Source organism: Hibiscus syriacus, unplaced genomic scaffold (assembly GCF_006381635.1).
Source record: "Hibiscus syriacus cultivar Baekdansim isolate YM2019G1 unplaced genomic scaffold, ASM638163v2 tig00110220_pilon, whole genome shotgun sequence".
NCBI lineage: Eukaryota > Viridiplantae > Streptophyta > Magnoliopsida > Malvales > Malvaceae > Hibiscus > Hibiscus syriacus.
In genome coordinates, this window is record NW_024062634.1 from 134,641 (window position 1) to 159,211 (window position 24,571).

The 24,571-nt window shown below is 35.2% G+C and overlaps 2 protein-coding genes across 2 annotated transcripts; both read right to left on the reverse strand.

The window, feature by feature from the left end:
- Nucleotides 1–593: 593 nt before the first annotated feature.
- On the reverse strand, nt 594–9,387 carry LOC120114121 (CASP-like protein F16). The gene is made up of 4 exons (XM_039135120.1): nt 9,382–9,387; nt 1,706–1,969; nt 1,041–1,158; nt 594–943 (listed from the first exon to the last, which is right to left on the reverse strand). The coding sequence occupies exons 2-4, from the start codon at nt 1,954–1,956 to the stop codon at nt 671–673; spliced, it is 642 nt and encodes a 213-aa protein (XP_038991051.1). The 5' UTR covers nt 1,957–1,969; nt 9,382–9,387; the 3' UTR covers nt 594–670.
- Nucleotides 3,352–24,141, reverse strand: LOC120114120 (ATP synthase subunit delta, chloroplastic-like). Its single transcript, XM_039135119.1, has 2 exons — nt 24,092–24,141; nt 3,352–4,100 (listed from the first exon to the last, which is right to left on the reverse strand). Exon 2 carries the CDS (start codon nt 4,098–4,100, stop codon nt 3,387–3,389), a length of 714 nt encoding a protein of 237 aa, XP_038991050.1. The 5' UTR covers nt 24,092–24,141; the 3' UTR covers nt 3,352–3,386.
- Nucleotides 24,142–24,571: the final 430 nt, after the last annotated feature.

Sequence of the window (24,571 nt, forward strand, 5' to 3'; positions counted from 1 at the left end):
TCCCTATAGTTTTGGAGGATTTGTTTAACTTAATCTACCAACACTTCAAATCCCGACCTTTGATCGATTCTATTGGCCGATCAATCAGAATCTCAGAAATGAAAGTCTTTAACTCACTGCAAAATTTCTCAAATCATCTGTGGAGATCATCAGAAGCTGCTGCTACTGCCACTTTGCCAAGTCAATTCTCGACCACCAAGCTGATCGAAGCTATAAAGTTTAAGGAACATGCTGAATACCTGGCCACCATTTACTTGCCCCAAGCCTTTCATACTTACTGGTAAAACTCCATATTTGTTGATGAAAATATTAACATTTTAACCGTATTAATTACTCAAAGAACTGAATTAATTTCCACAAAATGGTTGGTAGGTTCGATGACAGTAAAACCCGAGGTTTGATTGAAAGCATGTCTGCGGAGGAGAAGATGAAATTTGGATGTGATGTGAAAAGAATAGACTTGAAGGATTACATTGTGAATGTTCACATCCCTGGCTTAAGGAGGCATGTCTTGAAAGAGAAGTCCTTATCTAAAATCTAAATATTCTTTTAAAAATATTCTAAACTATTTTAAAAATAAATTATTCCATGGCATATGGCATAAACACTATTTTTATTACAATCAGAACGTGAAATTAAGTAAAGTCATCAGTAATAATAACATTATAAATCAACCATGGAAGACGGTGGTTTCAATCGTCTTGCTGGTGTAGTTCACCGGAGCATCAAACTTGGTGAAAAGCCTGTAGGAAGACACCAGTGACAGCGCCGCATAGCAAAGCACCGTGACAAATGTGATGATCACAGACGTCGTGGCTTTGTGACAGAAACCGGCAAATGAGCCACAAGCGGCACTCCATGTGATGGCAGAGTCCCCTTTGTTTGCCAAGTAAAGCACCTCCGTTGAAACGGCCGCCGCAGCCAGGATTATGTACGTTAGAATCTGCAGGGACATCAAAAATCAGATGAAACATCCATTATGATGTTTTAGCTGATAAATGGTCGGTTTAATTAATGAGAAAAAAGTTAAATTCGAAGACCTGATCGAGGAGGAAGAAAGTCCAAGCTCTAGGAATAGTGGAGGGACGAGGCATGGCCGCTATAACAGCTGAAAGAAGGGAATAGCCTGCACAAATCCCATTTGCATGCACCAGATACCTGACAAAGGTGAAACCCCGGTTAGGCGGTTAATTCTTTCATGCCAGTTTTCTGCTTTTTCACACTTATTGAAACTATATCATTATATGAAGAGCAAAATGTAATTTTACCACTATCTAAATTTAAAATTTTAAAAGGACTAAGATAGCATTTTCACCATTATACATATGTGACAAGTCTTAACGAAAGGTAAGCGTTTGATAAAGTTGAATCAAGTAAAAAACAATCTAGAGTAATATTTTATAAATCAATTTTTATTTAATTTTTTTAAGTTAAATCAAATTTATAGAATTAAGTTGAGTTGAATCATTTAAGTTTCTATTTAAAAGTAATTGTAAATATTTATAATATTACGGTACTAATTGATTCTAATTTAAACAACTTTCTAAAATCATATTCGGTATACATATATATTTTTCATTTTTTTCATATTTAAAATACATATATCATGCAGAGTTGTGTAAGTTGACTCGGAAAAAATTGTGAATGTTTAAGTAGATTATGTGTCTTATCTTTATGTAGTGAGAAAGAGGGTATGAAGAAGAACCTGAAGGCTCCAAGATCAGAGTAGGAAACCGAGCCAAACTCATTAGACTGAGAGTTCTTGAGCATCACAACAAGTGCAGCAACCCCTAAAGCCATGGGCACCAACCGCAGCATGGTCTCGGCAGTTCTCATGCTAGTGTTCGCTTCTTCTTCATTTCCATTTCTTGAAGACAACCCCATTAAGGCCATTGGAGACCTTGTTGTAGCAGCACCAGCAGCAACGCTATTACCCTTTTCACTACTCTTCTCCATTATTCTCTCTTTTCTTCTTCCTTGTATGCTCTACCCGTTGATAGGACACTATATGTATAGTGGTGTGGATGAGGGGCCCTTATTAATGGGGTTTAAGTGAGGTAGATGGTGCAATCAATGAATGGCATTCAAGGCATGCAGGCCACGCTTTCCTATGCGCATTAACCGAAACAAGCCTCTCTCTCTCTCACACATGGTTTGTGTTATGGCTCTCCATCTCAAGATTCCAGTCCATTTCACACAACAAAAAATGGTGATTTCACAAGGGCCTTCTTTCATCCTTACTGAAAGTTGCTTGGAATCCAAGATTCCATTTCAAAGAACTCATAAAACAATATTGTCGACACATATTTCCAGATTAACGTTTTATGTAAGGCTTAATACCAAAATAAGTGTCCAAATTATATCACTTTTTACAAATATGTGTCTATATTAGTTTTTGACTCATTTTGGTGCCTAACGTTACCATTTTAGATGTCCGGACCGTCAACTGCGTTAATTTCCCCCGTAAAATGACATGTATCACAATCTGGTATTTTGAAATTTATATTTTAAAAAAATAAAAAATATTATTATAGTTATAAAAAAAACTAATTTTTCTTAAATTATAAATAAGTCCTAAAATCCCAAGAATCCCAAAATCCTAACCTTAATCTGTTGCCGCCGCCCGCCGCTTTTTTCGACCACGACCACCGCCGTTGATGTAGTTATTGTCATCCTCCTAGTCATACATTGTCGTAGTTTCTGTTGATGGACAATCAGAATCGCGTCAAATTATGATTTTCATCCTAGGGTTTGTGGGTATAAACCATCGATTTGCCATCAATCGATCACGATTTCTTAGGGGATTTGGTCGTCAAGGGAGGGTGAAATCAGCTAGAGCTTTGTTGATGATAAATGACGACGGTCGACGTGAGTTTAAGAATTAAAATAAAGATTTTCAAAACTTTGAGGTTATTTTAAAATTTTAAATAATTTTTAAATTATTATAGTATAACATACAAGTCTCTTAACATAGAAAATTAAAACAATTGATGAATCGAGCACTTATAGTAACAACATTTGTAAGGTTAGATAATGAGATGAGTCGAAAAAAATAATTTAAACACATATTCGTGAAAAACGGTATATTTGTACACTTAAGCTTTTATGTAATGTCAATACTAAACAGGTTCTTCAACATTACTCAATTTATAGACTCCATGCCCCAAGTTTATGTACCTTAAGTAGAAATCCATGGCTGACAATTGAAAATTCTCCACAACTAAATACAGTTCAAAGTTTTCACCTTCAACGCCATTTAACCTCAAAGCACTGTGAGTTCTCCAAGATCAAACAATCTTAAGCTTGGACAAAGTTCATACATTTAACACTAAGAGTATCAATAACAAAAAGGTTTCAATCCAAATTCTCAAAAGAGAATGCAAAACTCATACAGCAAGTTGAATATCACCCACTTCAAGCTGAGCAGCAATCTCCTCCAATTGCTTCTTGACACTCATATCAATCAATTTTGACCCTGAATTCCCATATCTGATTGTAAACCCAGCTACCAAACTTGGGTCAATCTTGGTTTTAATCCTCACATTCTTTGCACCGGTCAGCTTCTGCACCTGTTTAGCTATCTGAGCCAGATGCTGAGACTCCAATGGCACCACGGAACTCACCACGGCCAACTCAGTATCCGTCAGCTTGTTGTAAACCATCTCAAACTCCTTGGCGATTTCTTTGATGATGTCGATCCTCTTGGCGTCAACCAGGATGTTCAAGAAGTTGGCAGTGTTGGGCTGAAGCCCCGATGATTTGACGATTTCGTCCAGAACCTGACGCTTCTTGACGATATCGACGGTGGGGTTAGCGAAAAAGTCGAGTACTTGAGCGTCCGAGAAGACTTTCTCGACGTCGGAGCTGGTGATGTCGAGGGAATCGTTTGACCTGGCCACGTCGGCTAAAGCGGTGGCGTAGCTGGAAGCGGCTGTGGCGGACATATTGGCGCCGCCGTGGAGAGGGCGGGAGGTGGTGAGTTTGAGGGAAGGGAAAGTGGCTGAGAAGGAGAGGTTTAGGGAGGGAAGAGCTCTGGGGAGTTGGGAAGATGGGAGGAGCTTCGATTGAAGGGAGATTGAAGTTTGCTGAAGGGAAGCCATGTGTCGTAACCGGTTTTCGTACGGGCACGAAATATTATACTTGGTAGGAAAATTGATGTAAGTAAATGGTTTTGAAAATAATTTGGGAGTCGTCATCGGCCTTTTGGGTCAGGTAGCTCGAATACCTAAAAATTATTTTTTAAAAGAGTTTTAAGAAAACATCAATTAAAAAATGAACTGATCTGCGTTTATAACCAAAAATTCGTTCTTTTTAATAATAAAAAGGGATTCGTGATCAGTTACGTTTAGGGAAGGATTAGCACCCCTACAACGTCCAAAATTGGTACTTTTTAATTATAAATTGTCTCTATTATTAAGAATTTAAAAATTTAAAATATATTTAATTTATAATCCTATTATTTCAAAATTATAAAAATATTTATTTATTTAAAAATATCGGAAAATGACTTCTAGGTGCCTTAAGACAGTTCTTTTTCTTTGATATTAATAAATATTAATTAAATAATATTTTTTATAATATTTAATTTTAAAATACCAGAATAGGACATCCAGTTGTATTAAGACTGCCATTTTCTTCGATATTGAAAAAAATATTAAAATAATAAAAAAAATATATATAAATTATTATTATATTTATTTATGACTTATATAATAATAAAAGTATTTAAATATATAAATAAATAAACAATAAAAATACAATTAGAACGATATATTTAAAAGCAGTAAAATAAATGAAAACATTTAAAATTAGTGACTAAAATATAGTAAAATTAAGATTAAAAACCTAATTCATAATTAATCAAAATTATAGGGATTAAACATACTATTTTTTTATTTTATTAATTTAGTGACTAAAATAAAACTATATAAAATTCGGATATTAGATTAAAACATATTATTCAGATTAAAATATTAATTATTAAAATTATAGGACTAAATCTGTTATTTATCCTATATATATTATTTTAATATAAAGGACTAAAACAAATAAAAATGAAATTAAAGAACCGAATTAAAATGATTATAAACTCGATTTAGTGACTAAAATGTAAAAGTTACAAGTTATAATGGCTGCGGACGGGATTTAACAATTTAAATTTACACAAATAGTCCTTCCCGAAACGACGTCGTTCGGGAAGGCCTATTTAACGTTTGAAACGGCTGGCCCAAAGGGCCAGCCTTCATTTCTCTATTTCTCCTCTCTCTCTCTTCTCTCAGAGAGCAATTTCTCTCTCGCTTCTCTCTAAAACAGAGAGAAGCCAGACGGCCGGCAGCCGTCCGCCGGTGTTCTTCCGCCACCAGCCATCGCCGCCGGCCACCGCCTTTGGTGGCCAGAAATTTTTTTTTATACTAAAACATAGATCGGACTGTCCTAATGACGGTTCCGATGGCTTTTTCTTTTAAACGGCTCCCGATCGGAGCAAATCTAAGAAATACCTTCGTTTTTCGAAGGTTTTGGTGAGGTCCGTGGTCGTGGCTTCCTCGGTAAGCTTCTCTTCTTTCTTTTTCTTTTCTTTCTTTTTTTTTTTTTTTTTTTTTTTTTTCTTTTTTTTCTTTTTTCTGTTTCTTTGCTCTGGCGTTGGGTTGATGGCTGAGATCGTTCGGTAGTTCTTTGGTGAAAGACGTGTGGGCTGGAGTGGCGGCGAGACTGAAGCAGCGCCGCGTGGTCTTCTGGAATCTACGGGCGCTGGGACGTGTCCCTAGGGTATTGATACCCTAGGGTTTCCTCTGGCAAACTGTGGGCCGTTGGATCAAACCAGATCCAACGGCTGAAACTGAGCGGCGGCAGCTGGATAATACAAACCCTAAATTGGATTTAGGGTTTACTGTGGGATTTTGGATCCGGGCCACTGTTTGTAATTGGGCCTCCATTTTGGTCTTGTAATATTAAATATATATTAATAATAATAATTATTATTATTATTATAATTATAATAATAATATTATAATAATAATAATAAAAAATAATTAAAATGAAAAAATGAATATCTTCAGCTGCCCCTCTTTGCTTATTCTTAATAAGAATAGAGCAAAGACGAAAAGATAATATGTAACATCCGCAATACCGGGTTAGTGACCAAATTGTAGAGTTTCAGAATTTGGTGACTAAAGTATAAGAATGAAAGAATTCAATGATTATTTGAATTTATATTAAAGGTTATGGTAATTATTAAAGGAAATTAAGGGTAGTATGGTCTTTTCCTTTAAAAGATATTCTTCCCCCTTTTATAAGAGTGAAAAACGTGGGAAGAGAGCTATCTGGAAGCTTTCTTCTTCTTGCTTTCTCTTCTTCACGTGGGGCTAGCTACAAAAGGTAAGTTAATTTCAGTTGGTTAATTCTTAAGTTTTAAGCTTAGTTTTGATTCTTTGGGTATTAATAAGCTTAAGGAAAGCTTAAATCATCTTAAAAACAAATGATGGATGGTTGAGAGATTAAAGATTTGGAGTTTTTATATGAAACTTTGGAAAAGAATTGATAAGTAGAATTTGAAGTTAAATTTGACTTGTCAATGGTTAAATTATAAGATTTGGAATGATAGAATTTGATTTTGAACATATAGAAAATTTGATATGATTTTTGAATTATATATGGAAGATAGGATTTTGAGGTTTAAGATGAAATAAATGAATATAGATTGGTTTAAGTATGTGTACTAGAGTTAAGAATGAAAGGAGATGATATATGAAGTGTTTGAGTGAAAATGAAGGAATTTTCGGGTTGAAAATATGATTTCTGGGCAAGGGGAATCGGTACCCATTCAAGGAGAACCGATACCCTTCAAACACAGAATTCCAGAATGTCTGGAGGGAATCGATACCCCCATAGGGGGAACCGATTCCCCCTAAGGAAAATTGGGAATATGGGTTTAATAAGTTCGTTTAAGTTGCTAGTATCCAATTACAAGGTGTAGGTATCTAATGATTGTCCCGAAATGTACATTTATGTAGATTCTACGCATAAAGAATTCCGGAACGTTTGGCAAGTAAGATCGATCAAAGGGAAAGATAAGAGATTGGAATTGACTAGTGAGGCCAGGTGAATGCTATTAATTAGTTTATGGTGCTAAATGGAAACAAGACTTGCGACAAGTCTTTTTCCTCTGTTAGAATGCATGAATATATGATTATACGTATGAATGACATGAATTGTATGTATGCATGATTATATGTGTTAACATGCTTTTGAATGTAATGTTATGAGAAGTATGTGCTATGTAATGTATATATATGAACATATGTGAAACTGAACTATGTGACTGCATGAGAAGATATGAGCCATATGACATGATATGTGAACATGAGAAAACAAAGTATAAGATGAATTATGTGATCCTATGAGAATATAAAAGAAGCTATGAGCTTATATGGCATGTGATATGAAAGTGTATATGTGAAATGATATGAAATATATATGTGAAAATAAGTATATGTTATGAGATCAATGATTACACGTACATGTGATACGTGACTGAAAAGAAAAGATATGTGGTTATAAGAGAAAGAATATAATAATGTGAACTGTTATAAATGATAATGCCCATGTTATGTGATATGAGAGCTAGGGGTATAGTTGGCATGCCAAGGGTCGAGGGTTTACCTATGTTCTTCGGAACATATGGACTGTTTACCTATGTTTTCGGGACATATGGACTGTTTACCTATGTTCTTCGGAACATATGGACTGTTTACCTATGTCCTTCGGGACATATGGACTGATTACCTAGGTTCTTCGGAATCTATGGACTGGTCCTTCGGGACATTGATCGAGCTGTGGTGACAGCATATGTGTGCACAACCTCAATGTACTCACATACCTTAAGTTCTCACTAGTGTACATGGGCTAATAAAGTGATTAAACAGCATACTGAATGTGATATGTATACGATGGGTTTATAAGTGGTTTGAAATGTTTACGTGAATCATATGATGTTGTGTGTGTATAGTGGTTTGATTGAAAATTGTTAACAATAAGAGTATGTGATTACATGATAAACTGTTAATGATGAATTATGTGTCTGTATGTATTTACTGTAATTAATCTGATATGATTTTATATGATACGAAGAATGCATGAAATTGGTATAACATGATAGAACAGAACATGCATGTATTGATATATGTTATGAAGTGCATTATAAGTCGTTATGCCTCACTAAGTCTTCGACTTAGCGTGTGATTGTTTCACACGTAGGTTTCGAGAAGAGTAAAGAGTAATGCGGAGCAAGACAGGTCAGTTTTCCTTACCAAATGTCAGATCAGAAAATGTATGTACTGTCTACAGAGTGTAGTTGGCATGTAGTCGAAAGATATAAATGGTATGAACTCTGATATCTGTTGTAAACGTTTGGAAATAATTTAAATGTTATCAAAGTTTTTAAATTACCCACTATTTTATACGAATAAATGTTTAAAAAGTCAATGTGTCACTTCGGACTCGTATCCGGGTCGGATACGGGTTGGGGGTATTACATAATAAGTTTTTTTCATTTGACTTCACTTGATTAGTATGGAGATGTTGAATAAATTCTTCTCTTTCTTTCAGATGAGTTCTTCTCATTATGAACTTTCCGCTGGGGATGATGTTGACCTCTTTCTTTCTGTGATAGAGTCATTCAAAAGGTTGAATAAGCTCTTCTCATTATGAACTTCTTCTTCTCCTGATGAGTTCTTCTCATTATGAACTTCTCTGGAAAAACTGACTCATCAAGTGATGGATTTGAGCAAAAAGCTGAACAAATTCTTCTCATTATGAACTTCTTCTTCCTTCTTCAGATGAGTTCTTCTCATTATGAACTTTCTCTAGAAAAGTTGATCCATCAAGTGATGGATTTGAGCAAAAAGTTGAACAAATTCTTCTCATTATGAACTTCTTCTTCATTCTTTAAATGAGTTCTTCTCATTATGAACTCGAACTGGAAAAGTTAATCCATCAAGTGATGGATTTGAGCAAAAGGTTGAACAAATTCTTCTCATTATGAACTTCTTCTTCCTTCTTCAGATGAGTTCTTCTCATTATGAACTCGAACTGGAAAAGATAATCCATCAAGTGATGGATTTGAGCAAAAGGTTGAACAAATTCTTCTCATTATGAACTTCTTCTTCCTTCTTCAGATGAGTTCTTCTCATTATGAACTCAAACTGGAAAAGATAATCCATCAAGTGATGGATTTGAGCAAAAGGTTGAACAAATTCTTCTCATTATGAACTTCTTCTTCCTTCTTCAGATGAGTTCTTCTCATTATGAACTCGAACTGGAAAAGATAATCCATCAAGTGATGAATTTGAGCAAAAGGTTGAACAAATTCTTCTCATTATGAACTTCTTCTTCCTTCTTCAGATAAGTTCTTCTCATTATGAACTCGAACTGGAAAAGCTGATCCATCAAGTGATGGATTTAAATCTTTGCTAAAATCTTTGAAATTCCTGTTAAAATTCAACATGGATGAGAATGAATGAAAATGCACCTATTTTTGCAAATGCCTAAATATGATGCATGATTGCTAAGTTATTTGATTTCAGATTGGTGAACTGAATATTTCTTCAGTTGTAGAAACCCAATAAATCTTTCTTTTTCAAATCAGAGAATCTATCATCTTTGACAAATGTAGATATAATGTCACAAAATATCTTGAGAATAAAACTCAATAGTATAGGCTCCTGAAAAGCTTGCCTGCATGTGACATGTTGATTCTGATAACAACTCATCTGATTATGAAATGACCTTTCAAGATGATTTCACAGATATCGATAGTTCTTTTAATACCGTGAAATCTTGAATTCTGATTCTGATGAGGAGAATAAACTGTTATACTTGACAAAAATGGGATTCTCAGAGGCTAAAGCTTCAATAGCCATGGAGAGATGTGGTTCAGATTCATCAATTGCAGAATTGACAAATTTTATATGTGCTGCTCGAATGGCTAAGGTTGTTGATGCATTTTTCCGGTAAAGGATGGGAAGTCATTATGCAATGATCCCAATTATAAGCAAAAGCAAAACTTGGGCTATTATTTGTGGAAAAGGAAGAAACAGAGGAAGCTTGAAAAGAAGCTTCTTAATGAAGACGATTATGCAATTCATCTTTTAATTCAAATGATTGGTTCTATGTTTTATATCAAACCAAATTAGATCAGATCACTCAAAGAACACTTCCAGAAGATGCTATTGGGTCTCCTTATTTCTTTCAAATTCAATGATTGGTTTTACCAAACCAGATCAGATAACTCAAAGAACACTTCCAGAAGATGCTATGAGCACATTCCTCTTCCAAATTCAATGATTAGTTTTACCAAACCAGATCAGATAACTCAAAGGACACTTCCAGAAGATGCTATGAGCACATTCCTCTTCCAAATTCAATGATTAGTTTTACCAAACCAGATCAGATAACTCAAATGACACTTCCAGAAGATGCTATGAGCACATTCATCTTTCCAAATTCAATAACTGGTTTTACCAAACCAGATCAGATAACTCAAAGAACACTTCCATAAGATGCTATGAGCACATTCATCTTTCAAATTCAATGATTGGTTTTACCAAACCAGATCAGATAACTCAAAGAACACTTCCAGAAGATGCTATGAGCACATTCATCTTTCAAATTCAATGATTGGTTTTACCAAACCAGATCAGATAACTCAAAGGACACTTCCAGAAGATGCTATGAGCACATTCATCTTTCCAAATTCAATAACTGGTTTTACCAAACCAGATCAGATAACTCAAAAGAACACTTCCAGAAGATGCTATGAGCACATTCATCTTTCAAATTCAATGATTGGTTTTACCAAACCAGATCAGATAACTCAAAGGACACTTCCAGAAGATGCTATGAGCACATTCATCTTTCCAGCTAATGTTTGGACTGGGATATCACATTACTTATTAGATGTAAAACCAGAATTTGTAGATTCGAAACATTTTCATGCTACTATACTGAAAAGGGCTATATTCATAATTCTGCCAATTAAGAACAGATTTTCTCTTTATTCTGCTTCCTCCATGTGCTGATGCTTTTCCATTGACAAAGAAATGATGGCCTTCCTGGGATCCAAGAACAAAGTTGAACTGTTTATAAGCATGTACAGGAAGTGCCAAATTGATAGAAAGGATCTGTAAGGCTCTTGAAGCTTATGACAATGAATCACATTCGAATGTCCAAAAGTATGTTCTTGATGAGTGCTGAAAATGGAATCTAGTATGGGTTGGAAGGAATAAAGTTGCTCCACTTGGATCTGATGAGGTGGAAATGCTTCTAGGTTTCTCTAAAAACCATGCACAATAATCTGTATAGAGACATGTTCCATGGTGGTATCAATGTCCTGTCCCTTTTCTCTGGGATCAATGATGCAGAAGTTGCCTTTTACTGTCTTGGCATACTTTTGAAAGCAGATGTGCAAGAACTGAATGATGATCGATTGGAGCAATTGATGAGTAGATTTGTCGAATTCGACCTTGTTGTCGGTTGTATCCAGCATAACAACCTTATTGTTCATGGCTTTAAGATGGTGATGATTTGCTTACTTTGTACTCCATGTATTTAAAAGTATTAACATAAAGTGATATTCAGAAATCTTTAAATTATTTCAAAATTATGTTAATTCAATAAAAGAATAAATTAAATTTTCGAAAATAAATTGAATCTCAAATAAATTGAACTTGAAATAGATAGAATTGTATTCAAAGTTATGGCAAGCATAAGATTGATAAAAATTCAAATGTCTCAACAAATTATTAGCATAAATATTTCTAAATTAATCATGTTGACACAATTTAGAGTAATGATGTAAGCTTTTGTCTGGAAGATCTCAAATGTTGTCAAAATGCTTGTAGATGTGAAGTTTCTCCCAAACTGTCAAAATCTTAAGAGAGTTCAATTGCCAGATGCCTAATATCAACCTGCATTTGAGCCGCCTTTTCAGGTTTTCAACTCAAATCCTTCCTTTGGTTACAAGATGCCCTTTGCGGGTTTTCACCTTGACCCCTCTTTTTCTTTTTCTTTTTTTTTCTTTTTTTTTTTTTTTTTCTTTTTTCTTTTTTTTATTATTTTTTTTCATTAAGCATAATATTTCTTGACAGAATCTGAGTTTATTGGATTTCTCAGAATTTTTCCATCCATTTATGCCAGATCAACGCTCCTCCGGAAAAGGCCTTTTTCACACGTATGGCCCTTCCCAATTAGGCATCCATTTCCCACGGAAATCTTTATGTATAGGCAAAATCTTTTTTAGTACTAGATCACCCTCTTGGAATTCTCTTGGATGTACTTTTGTCATGAGACTTCATCATCCGTTTCTGATACATCTGTCCATGGCAAATAGCTTTCAATCTTTTCTCCTCAATAAGGTTCAATTGATCAAATCTAGCTTGGATCCATTCAGATTCATCCAATTTTATTTCTCTCAATATTCGAAGCGATGGAATCTCAACTTCAATTGGTAAGACTGCTTCCATCCCATAGACTAAAGAAAAAGGCGTTGCCCCAGTAGATGTTCGAACAGTAGTTCGGTATGCGTATAGAGCAAAAGGTAACTTCTCGTGCCAATCTTTGTAAGTTTCAGTGGTCTTTGTAATGATTCTATTGATGTTCTTGTTTGCTACTTCAACTGCCCCATTCATCTTTGGACGATATGCCACTGAGTTTGCATGTTTGATCTTAAACTGTGCACAAAGTTCGGTCATCATTTTGTTGTTCAGGTTCAGAGCATTGTCTGTAATGATCCTTTCTGGTAGGCCATACCGGTAAATTATCTCTTTCTTTATGAATTTGCAGACTGTGGACCTCTTAATATTGGTATATGAAGCAGCTTCAACCCATTTGGTAAAATAATCAATTGCCACAAGGATGAAACAATGTCCATTCGATGCTTTTGGTGTGATTGCACCAATGACATCTATTCCCCACATAGAAAATGGCCAGGGTGCTGTCATTACATATAAAGGAGATGGGGGTACATGAATCTTGTCTGCATATATCTGGCATTTATGACATTTTCTTGCATAATCAATACAATCTGTGTGCATGGTAGCCCAATAATATCCATATCTCATTATTTTTCTGGCCATGGAAAGACCATTTGCATGTGTTCCACATATTCCACTGTGTACCTCTTCAATGATGCTTTTAGCTTCGCTGGTATTTAAACATCTCAATAGCATTTGATCATTGCTTCTTCTATACATAATCTCTCCATCAAGAAAATATCCAGCAGCCATTCTTCTCAAGGTTCTTTTATCAATTTCAGATGCATTTGGTGGATAACTTTGATTTTTGATATATTGCAGAATATCATGATACCATGGTTTACCATCTACTTCTTCTTCCACACTATAACAATGTGCAGGAATTTCATATACTTGCATTTTGATTGGCATCATATCAACTTTTTTAGTTGCTTGAAACATAGCAGCTAATGTAGCCAAAGCATCTGCCATTTGATTTTCTTCTCGAGGGAGATAATTGAAGGTGACCTTCTCAAATTCTTTCATTAATTTGAGGATAAAATTTCGGTATTCCAACAATTTGGGATCTTTTGTTTCCCATTCTCCTCGCAATTGATATACCACTAACGATGAATCTCCATATATTTTGAGACATTTGATTTTTCTTTCTATAGCTGCTTTCAATCCCATGACACAAGCTTCATATTCCGCCATGTTATTGGTGCAAAAGAACTCCAGTCTACTTGTAAAGGGATAATAAATATTTTCTGGAGAAATTAACACTGCCCCGATTCCTCGTCCCAAAGCATTAGATGCTCCGTCAAAGTAAAGCTTCCAAGATGCAGATGTGTCATTTGTTCTGACTTCTTCATTCATGAATATACACAACAAATCTTCATCAGGAAAATTGAAACTCAAAGGCTGATAATCATTTGATACACGACTGGCCAGAAAATCAGCTATGACACTTCCTTTTATCGCTTTTTGGTTGACATATACAATATCAAACTCAGATAATAACATCTGTCATCTAGCCATTCTGCCTGTCAAAGCTGGTGATTCCATTAAGAATTTCAAAGGATCAAGTTTTGATATCAGCCAAGTAGTATGGTATAACATATATTGTCTGAGTCTTCGAGTAGTCCACACCAAAGCACAACATAATTTTTGTATTGGTGGATATCGAATTTCACAATCAGTAAATTTCTTGCTCAGATAATAAATAGCTTTTTCTTTTCTTCCAGATTCATCATGCTGTCCCAGTACACATCCCATTGAATTTTCAAAGACCGTCAAGTAGAGAATTAACGGTCTATCAAGCATTGGTGATACTAAAATTGAAGCATTGGATAAATATTTCTTAATAATATCCAAAGTTTCTTGACATTCTTCATTCCAGACTTCAGGATTGTTCTTTCGAAGTAATTTAAACACTGGATCACATTTGTCAGTTAATTGAGAAATGAACCGAGATATATAATTTAATCTTCCCAAAAAGCCTCGAACTTCTTTTTTTGTATTGGGTGGTGGAAGATCTTGAATTGCTTTTACTTTATCTGGATCAATCTCGATTCCTTTTTTGCTGACCACAAATCCCAAAAGTTTTCCAGAAGTTACCCCGAAAGTGCATTTTGCGGGGTTGAGCTTTAATTGATATTTCCTCAATCTCTAGAAAAGCTTTCTCAGATTTTGAATATGTTCTTCTTCAGTTCGGGATTTGGCAATCATGTCATCTACATATACTTCAATCTCTTTGTGCATCATGTCATGAAACAAAGTTACCATGGCTCTTTGATATGTTGCCCTTGTATTTTTCAATCCAAATGGCATCACTTTATAACAGAATGTGCCCCACATGGTTACAAATGTTGTTTTTTCCATGTCTTCAGAATTCATTTTTATCTGATTATATCCTGAAAAGCCATCCATAAATGAAAACCATGAGTGCCCTGCAGTATTGTCCACCAATGTATCTATGTGGGGTAATGGAAAGCTATCTTTCGGACTAGCTTTGTTGAGATCTCTGTAATCCACACACATTCGAACTTTCCCATTTTTCTTTGGTACGAGAACAATGTTGGCTACCCATTCTGGGTATTTAGATGCCTGTAGGAAACCTGCATTGATCTGTTTCATCACTTCTTCTTTGATTTGCAACAACATTTCTGGCCTCATTCGTCTGAGCTTTTGTTGGACCGGTTTATATTCTGGATTGATTGGAAGCTTGTGCATCAATATATCTGTGCTTAAACCAGGCATATCTTGATAATACCAGGCAAAGATATCTTTGAACTCTTGAAGGAGATTTGTCAATTCTTGTTTTATCTGGAAAACTCAAAGATATCTTGATAAGACCAGGCAAAGATATCTTTGAACTCTTGAAGGAGATTTGTCAATTCTTGCTTTTACTGCAATAAAGGTTGCATTGAAAAATTCAAGAGCTCGGAAAGAGCATTCAAGTGCATCATCATTGGTTTCAATATATGGAACATCGCTTGTTACAGACGCAATGATTTCTTCTTCAGCTCCGACGCATATTAGTTGTCCATCAACAACAAATTTCAATTTCTGATGTAATGAAGAAGGAACGGCTCCTGCTGAATGAATCCATGGCCTCCCTAATAAACAATTATATGTAGGGTGGATGTCCATCACCACAAAGTCAATATTGTACACGACTGGACCAATTAACAACGGTATTTCCATTTTCCCAAGTACCTCTTTTTGAGTACCATCAAAGGCTCGTACTACATTCTGATAGCTCTTCATGTGTGATTTATCCATAGGCATTCTTTGAAGTGTGACTAGAGGCATCAAGTTGAGAGCGGATCCATTGTCAATCAATACTCCTGGCAATACATGACCATGACAATGTGTCGTGATATTCAAAGCTTTTACTGACCCCATTCCGCCTTCCGGTATTTCATCATCCGTGAACGTTATGTAATTGTCAACGGCTATATGTCCCACAATTCTGTCAAGTTTATTGAGGGATATATCTTCAGGGATAAATGTTTGATTGAGAATTTTCATCAAAGCATTTCTATGTGCTTCTGAATTCATCAATAGATCAAGAATAGAAATTCTCGCTTGTTGTTTGTGTAGTTGTTCAACCACACTATACTCACTATGTTTCAGGAATTTCAAAAATTCTTGAGCTTGTTTTTCTGTCACAGGCTCATTGAATGCTGGAGGGGATTCATCATCAAATACCTTCTGAGGTATTGCCATGGCTTTTCCTTTTGCTTTCACTTGTTCTGAAGCATTGGATGTTTCGGGAGAGTAACATCTCCCACTTCTTGTAAAGAAACCGACTTCGCTCACTGCTTCAGACGTCGATGTTGTATCCAAACTCTGTATTTTCTCTTCTGTTTTTTCTAGAGAAACAGATCCTCCTACCATTGAAACATTAGTAGTATAATTCCAAGGTACCCTGCGGGTATCTTTGTATGGAAATGGTAGAGGAGTGGTGATAACTACTTTCGGCTTTATTGGTGCAGGAATCGCCGTAGATGATTTCACATTAATGATCACAGGATCATTTATTCTTTGATTAGGTTTAGAATCCTCTGATGAGCAAACATCATCTTCTTTTTCCCCTGGTTCTTCTTCAAAGAATTCTATTTCTCTGTTGTTCATCAATTTTTGCACCAAATCCCTAAACTCAGGACATAGTTGAATTTTATGCCCTTTCTCTTGATGATATTCACAATAATTCTTGCCTTCATTCTGCTTTGGCCTAAATTGTTGTGGAATTATACCGGCTAAAGAGAGTTGTTGGAATACCCAAACAAAAGGAGATTTAATTTCAGAAATGTCAGTTTTTGCTTTCTTTTTGTTCTCTTCCTGAATTGTATTTACGTTTTTATCTCCATGATTTGGCAATGGATGATTTGATGCGGATGGTGTATTGAATTCCAACTTTCCAGTGTTGATCAAATTTTGAACCACCCTTTTGAATGCCAAACAGTTTTCAATAGAATGACCCGTAATTCCTTCATGGTAAACACAGTGTGCCTTTGTATCATACCAAGGAGGGAATGGTGGTTGCATGGGAACCAAAGGATAGGGCCGTATGACATCTGCTTTTAACAGCGAATCATAGATCTCCGCATATGGTACTGGTAAAGGTGTAAAAGACAACATTTCATTTTCCTTTCGAGATCCTCTGGACTCTGCTCGATTAGTGTTTGTTTCCTCTTTCTTAACCCTTGGCTGGGTTATTGTAACACTTTTCGATGAATCCTTGTTGTAAGAATTTGCATTGTTGACTTCATTCTCTTTTTTCCAGTACATAGGTCTTTTGGAACTAGACCCCTCATTTGATTCAATTTTGCCACTTTTCAAGACATTTTCAATGAGTTCTCCAGAAATGACCAAATCTGCAAAATTTCTGGTTGCATTCCCCATTAGATGATTTAAATAAGGAGCTTTCAATGTATGGACAAATATTACTGTGGCCTCTTTTTCTGACAAATGTGGTTGAACTTGGGCTGCCGTGTCACGCCATCTCTGGGCATACTGTCTGAACGTTTCGTTATTCTTTTTCTCCAAATTTTGGAGAGTCCATCTATCAGGGACCATGTCTGTTACGTGGCGGTACTGCTCTAAGAATGCTTTAGCCAGATCTTTCCAGGATCTAATGTTGGCTTTGGTCAATTGAGTATACCATTTTAAAGCAGGTCCTGTCAAACTATCCTGAAAGCAGTGAATTAACAATTTCTTGTCCTTCACATATCCTGCCATTCTTCGACAAAACATAGTAATGTGGGATGAAGGGCATGTAGTACCGTCATATTTATCAAATTCGGGAGCTTTGAACTTGATGGGGAGGATTAGGTCTGGAACCAAACTCAACTCACTAGCGTCAAACCCATAGAATGATTCAGTTATTTCCACGGATTTCATTCGTTCTTCTAAGCTCTTGATATGTCTGGTCAATTCTTCATTTACTTTTTGTTTCTCATTCAGCTCATTCAAATCTGGGATTAAATGCTCAGTATTAAAATCCCCTATTTTCACATCTGATATAAGCGGATTTTTACTTGAAGATGCAGGATCCACTTGTCAATTTTCATGTGGTTTGTCTTCTTGAAATGCTGATGTACGAGCATTGATTTGTATAGGTGTAGTACCAGAGTGATAAATTGGTTCTGGTGGAAAACCTAGAGGATATATAGGTTCTTGGTCGAAAGATATAGGATTTTCATGCATTTTTCCAATGATAGCCTGCCTTTTAAACATGTCCTCTATTTTCTGCATCATACTGTCTTGTGAATTTGCAATATTGGCTTCAATTTTCTCTAGCTTCATTCTCATTTCTGCTTGTTCTTTATTATGTTGTTCCTCAATACGTTGTATTTTATCCTCCATAATTCTCTTAGTAGCTTGTCTAGTACCGTAGTGATGTTGTATTTCTCTTTTGGCCAGAATAACTGCGATTGAAAAATCTTTTAATATTTTTTTTTCAGATTTTAATTCATAATTTTATCTTAATAAATAAAAAAAATATTCATAAAGAAAATTATGAAATGAATGATGAATGTATGCAAAATGTATGTATGCAAAAAGGTATTGATCCCAAAAAGTTAACTGTCATAGAACAACTTTCATCGTCATACAAAAGTTTCTTTATAATAATTCATAACTACAGATAAGGCGTAGCTTTCCTATTAAGCTCTATAATTTCTTTAATTAACCATGACACCTTCTTTCCGCACTTAGAAACTGGATCCACGTGATGCTCAATTATTTTGGCTTCAACAGCTAGTTCCCCAACATATCTAGCAACTTCGCTCATTTGTACCATGGCCTCGAACACCATATTACTTCTTTCTTCACTTCTTTCAACATAGAAATCAGTTGACTTTTGCCATTGTTCATACGTTCCTTCAAGAGTTTGCTCTAACTCAGTGATTCTGACTTGACAATTGTGCAGAATTTTTTCAAGATCTCTAATGCGTCTTCGCAGTGAAGCACTTTCCTCATTACTTTCTTTGAGACCATTAGGTCCTAGACGAACCTTTTCTTGAAACAATTATTCTTCAAGTTGCAAAATGTAAGCATTAAACTCTGCATTTTTGTTTCTAGATTGATCCAGATCTTCTTCAAGTTTTGTTCGTGCTTCTTGCGTTCTTTGATTAAGCTTCTGGATTTGAACATCCTTGTTTCTGCATCTTTGCATCCAATTGCTAGCCACTTCCTGCTCTACCTCAAGTCTGGTGTTGAAATTTTTTCTTTCCAACTCCCATTTTTCTTTTTCAAATATTGAACTCTTCAATCTTTTGGCCCCTGACTTCAAGTTCAGCAATCAGCTGGTTCATTTCAGATTCAAATCCCTTGAACATGATATTTTTCTCACCTTCAAATTTATCAAAGATGTCATTCTTCATTTCTTCTAAATCTTTGGCTCGATCCCTTTCTCTTTGCATTTTATTCATGATCTCGCGGTGTTCAGCCTTGTGTTTTATAATTCGCTCTCTTCTGTCGACCTCAAAATCTTCCATTTTTTGCTTTCCTTTCTCAAGGCTTTTGAGTAGACGGCTATTTTTTCCTTTCAGATCTTCAACTCGTCTTTTCTCGATGTTCAATTCTCTGGTCATCTGTATTGTTGCCTGGCTTGATCCTGATGCTTTCCGGGATTTATATAACTCCTGGTAATTTTTCTGTAATGCTCTGAATTCATCATCAACTTTTTCTTTATCTTTTCTCAACATTGCACATTGTGATGAATGAAAGTCAATGTCAACACCCAACATAGCTTTATCTTGTCTCATTTGCTCTAATTCTTTCGACCAGCCTTCTCTTTCTGCTTCAAACTCAGCTCTCAAGATTTCAATCTCTGATGGAACCACCTTAATGCGATCTTCCATAGAGATATCCTCTTTTTGATCTGGTAGAGGAATATTTTCATTTTTCCTGACAGATCTCCATTCCTCATAATCAGGAGTTAGCATTTCTTTTGCTGCTTTAGCTCGGATACAAAAAGTTGTTTTCCAAGCTGTAACGGCTTCCATGATATTTCTTTTATAATTTTTGCTATGGAATGCGAACTCAGATGACTGTAATCCAGCAGTGACAGGTACAAATTGACGACCTTCATACTGTCTTATGACCAGAAGTGGTGCATATCCAATTCCTCCCCATAATCCGAGCAGCATTATCCAATTGTAATCTCCACATTTGTAAAAGAATTCCCTTTGGATTTGCCACGGGGCTCGCCAAACAATGTCATTGCTTTGCAGATTTCGAAAAGCATTAATCCACATATCTTTCTTAATTTCTTTCGGCCATTCTTGCTCCAGAAATTCTTTTAATGGTGAGTAATCCGTGTTAAAGCGTCGGTATGAAACCTTTTCTGTCTTCCAGAAATGGCTACGGACCCAAACATATAACAACTGGGTACACCCTGAGAATCGTCCACCTCCTAGCTTTCTACAAGCATTTAACGATCTGAAGGTCTCTGCTAGAATTGCAGAAGCAGGATTAATTTTTTTCGGTAACTGTTCAAACAAATCTACCACTGCAGCTTCAACATATCCCAATACTTTTGGGAATATGACCATACCATACATACCCAGAGCAAATAGATCGAATCGTACTTTAGTGTCTGGATGACTCTGAATAAGTTCTTTAATGTTGGTCCAAGCAATGCCTCGCTTTCGCCTTTTTGTTTTGTACAGGATGCCACCCATTCTTCTCGTACCCCGGCAATCTTTGCTAATTTAACTCGAAAGGGTTGAGTTTTAATTGACTTTGAATAGATTCGATTCTCCAAAGCCCCTTCGATATGTAGCAAAGTTGTGTACTCTTCAATAGTAGGGACCAAGTCCTCCTTATTGAGAGTGAAGCAATTGTACCCTGGATTCCAGAATTGAATTAGGGCTCTGAGTAATTCATCATCAACTTTAACATAGAGCAAATATGGGATGTCTCCGTAAGTCTGATAAAACTGCAATTTTTTGTTTGAATCCCAACTTTCCCAAATGCTTCGCAAATCTTGCATATCATTTCTTTTTAGCGAAACTGGAGCATAACTGGCCAAGTCAGATACATAATCATCCTGCAGACTGTCTCCTTCTTGTCTTTGTAAGTCCTCAGCCCACTGTCTTACTTCTGAGTTTAGAATTATTTGATTTGAACACTTTTTATCCATGGATGAAGGCTTTCCAATGAGACAATTAACATGAGGATCAATTCCTTTTTATCCTGTATGATGCTATGCAAACAGAAAAGATAAAGAACACACAAAAAGAAATGAATTAGTTTACATAATAAAGAAATTTAATAATAACATTTACCTAACTATTTTTATTTAAACATGCTTTTTCATAATTTAAATAATTTAAATATACATGTAATTTAATCAGTAAAAAAATAAATTAACAGAAAAATTAGAATTCATTTTCTCCTGTGTGTACACCTATTTTGGACAAAATTTCGGCATGACTTCAGATCGGAAGAGTTTCTAGGGTTTATTATATGTAAGGTTTCAGATCTAAGAATAAAGGTACCCGAATTGTCCTTGTTAGTGCCCCCTTGGGTTGCTAACCCTCAATCCTAGTCCATCACAGACTAAAATGGATCGAGTTCAATTCGAGGGGATACATTTCTCTATGCCTGACACGGAGAATAAATTCTCACGAAGACATAGAGCATATGAACCCCGAAAGTTACTTGCTAGGTCTGACACGGAGAATAAATTCTCACGAAGACGTCGCTTTCACTCCCACTTAAAAGGGACAAACTCAATTATAGAGCTTTATGTTATACAATGCAAGTGTTGTGTGTGAGGAGAAATGTTCAAACCTCTGAAAAAAAAATAATGAAATAAAATATTTGTAAAAAAATGAAATATTAATAAGAAAATATATAAAAACTATGAAAATAATATGTATATATAAAAGAATTATAAATTAAATATATGAAATTTTAATTTATAATTAATAGAGACAATTTATAATTGATTTTTAAAAGTTTGACCAGTCCCCAGCGGAGTCGCCAAGCTGTCGTAACCGGTTTTCGTCCGGGCACGAAATATTATACTTGGCGGGAAAATTGATGTGAGTAAATGGTTTTGAAAATAATTTGGGAGTCGCCATCGGCCTTTTGGGTCAGGTAGGTCGAATACCTAAAAATTATTTTTAAAGAGTTTTAAGAAAACATCAATTAAAAAATGAACTGATCTGCGTTTATAACCAAAAATTCGTTCTTTTTAATAATAAAAAGGGATTCGTGGTCAGTTACGTTTAGGGAAGGATTAGCACCCCTACAACGCCCAAAATTGGTACTTTTTAATTATAAATTGTCTCTATTATTAAGAATTTAAAATTTTAAAATATATTTAATTTATAATCCTATTATTTCAAAATTATAAAAATATTTATTTATTTAAAAATATCGGAAAAGGACTTCTAGGTGCCTTAAGACAGTTCTTTTTCTTTGATATTAATAAATATTAATTAAATAATATTTTTTATAATATTTAATTTTAAAATACCAGAATATGACATCCAGTTGTATTAAGACTGCCCTTTTCTTCGATATTGAAAAATAAATATTAAAATAATAAAAATATATATATAAATTATTATTTATTATATATATTTATGACTATATAATAATAATAAAAGTATTTAAATATAAACAAATAAAACAATAAAATACAATTAGAACGATATATTTAAAAGCAGTAAATAAATGAAAACATTTAAAATTAGTGACTAAAATATAGTAAAATTAAGATTAAAAACCTAATTCATAATTAATCAAAATTATAGGGATTAAACATACTATTTTTTTATTTTATTAATTTAGTGACTAAAATAAAACTATATAAAATTCGGATATTAGATTAAAACATATTATTCAGATTAAAATATTAATTATTAAAATTATAGGACTAAATCTGTTATTTATCCTATATATATTATTTTAATATAAAGGACTAAAATAAATAAAAATGAAATTAAAGAACTGAATTAAAAGGATTATAAACTCGATTTAGTGACTAAAATGTAAAAGTTACAAGTTATAATGGCTGCGGACGGGATTTAACAATTTAAATTTACACAAATAGTCCTTCCCGAAACGACGTCGTTCGGGAAGGCCTATTTAACGTTTGAAACGGCTGGCCCGAAGGGCCAGCCTTCATTTCTCTATTTCTCCTCTCTCTCTCTTCTCTGAGAGAGCAATTTCTCTCTCGTTTCTCTCTAAAACAGAGAGAAGCCAGACGGCCGGCAGCCGTCCGCCGGTGTTCTTCCGCCGTCAGCCATCGCCGCCGGCCACCGCCTTCGGTGGCTGGAAATTTTTTTTTATACTAAAACATAGATCGGACCGTCCTAATGACGGTTCCGATGGCTTTTTCTTTTAAACGGCTCCCGATCGGAGCAAATCTAAGAAATATACCTTCGGTTTTTCGAAGGTTTTGGTGAAGTCCGGTGGTCGTGGCTTCCTCGGTAAGCTTCTCTTCTTTCTTTTTCTTTTCTTTCTTTTTTTTCTTTTCTGTTTCTTTGCTGCGTTGTTGTTGACTGAGATCGTTGGTAGTTTTTTTAGTATCTTGTTTCTCTGTTTCTCTCTCCGGCTCTATTTTTTCTTTGCAGGTTGGGTGATGGCTCTATAGCCATCACCGGTGCTCGTCTCAAACTGGTCCGAAAGGGGTTCTTCGGTGAGTCACCGGACTTCCAGTGGTGACTCACCATTTGGGAAAGACGTGTGCGGCTAGAGTGGCGGCGAGACTGAAGCAGCGCTGCGTGGTCTTCTGGAATCTACGGCGGCGCTGGGACGTGTCCCTAGGGTATTGATACCCTAGGGTTTCCTCTGGAAAACTGTGGACCGTTGGATCAAACCAGATCCAACGGCTGAAACTGAGCGGCGGCAGCTGGATAATATAAACCCTAAATTGGGTTTAGGGTTTACTGTGGGATTTTGGATCCGGGCCACTGTTTGTAATTGGGCCTCCATTTTGGTCTTGTAATATTAAATAATATATATAATAATAATAATAATAATAATTATTATTATTATAATAATAATAATAATAATATAAATAACATTAAAATGAAAAAAATGAATATCTTCACCATGGATGAAAGATTGAAACTTTGGGGTGAAATTTGATTGAGAATCGAGATTATGAAGAAAAATGAAGGTTGAGATTAAAAGTGTGTATAAATCATGCACGAGTTATTACCTTCTCAAAAAGTCATGTATTATAGGATGTGTAGTTTCACCACTTATAAACTTCATTATATCCCTTCTCATTTATGATGTAAGATTAATATTTTCCACTTCTCCAAGTCGTGACATTACTCTCCACTTAATTTTGTGACGCACTTATCATGGTCATCGTCACGGTTATTCACCTGTCTACCTCGTCAACGAAGGCGTTCATCGTGAAATCAGACAGTCAAAAAGTTACTTTGATACCACTTGTCACATAGTCATTATCATGTTCTCAAAGACATAACTGATAGAAAGTATAATGCCATTGCTTATAAATTTCATGACCTTCATTTTTCTTATGTGAGATTAATGTTTGACGATATTACTTGTTATAACTAATT

Bases quoted from the DNA above. Each gene is read 5' to 3' on its own strand.
- LOC120114121 (XM_039135120.1), bottom strand. From the start codon at position 1,956: ATGGAGAAGAGTAGTGAAAAGGGTAATAGCGTTGCTGCTGGTGCTGCT. The intron at 1,159-1,705 runs GTTCTTCTTCAT...CACCTTTGTCAG, and splicing joins TCTGATCTTGGAGCCTTCAG to GTATCTGGTGCATGCAAATG. The intron at 944-1,040 runs GTCTTCGAATTT...ATGTCCCTGCAG, and splicing joins CTTTCTTCCTCCTCGATCAG to ATTCTAACGTACATAATCCT.
- LOC120114120 (XM_039135119.1), bottom strand. From the start codon at position 4,100: ATGGCTTCCCTTCAGCAAACTTCAATCTCCCTTCAATCGAAGCTCCTC.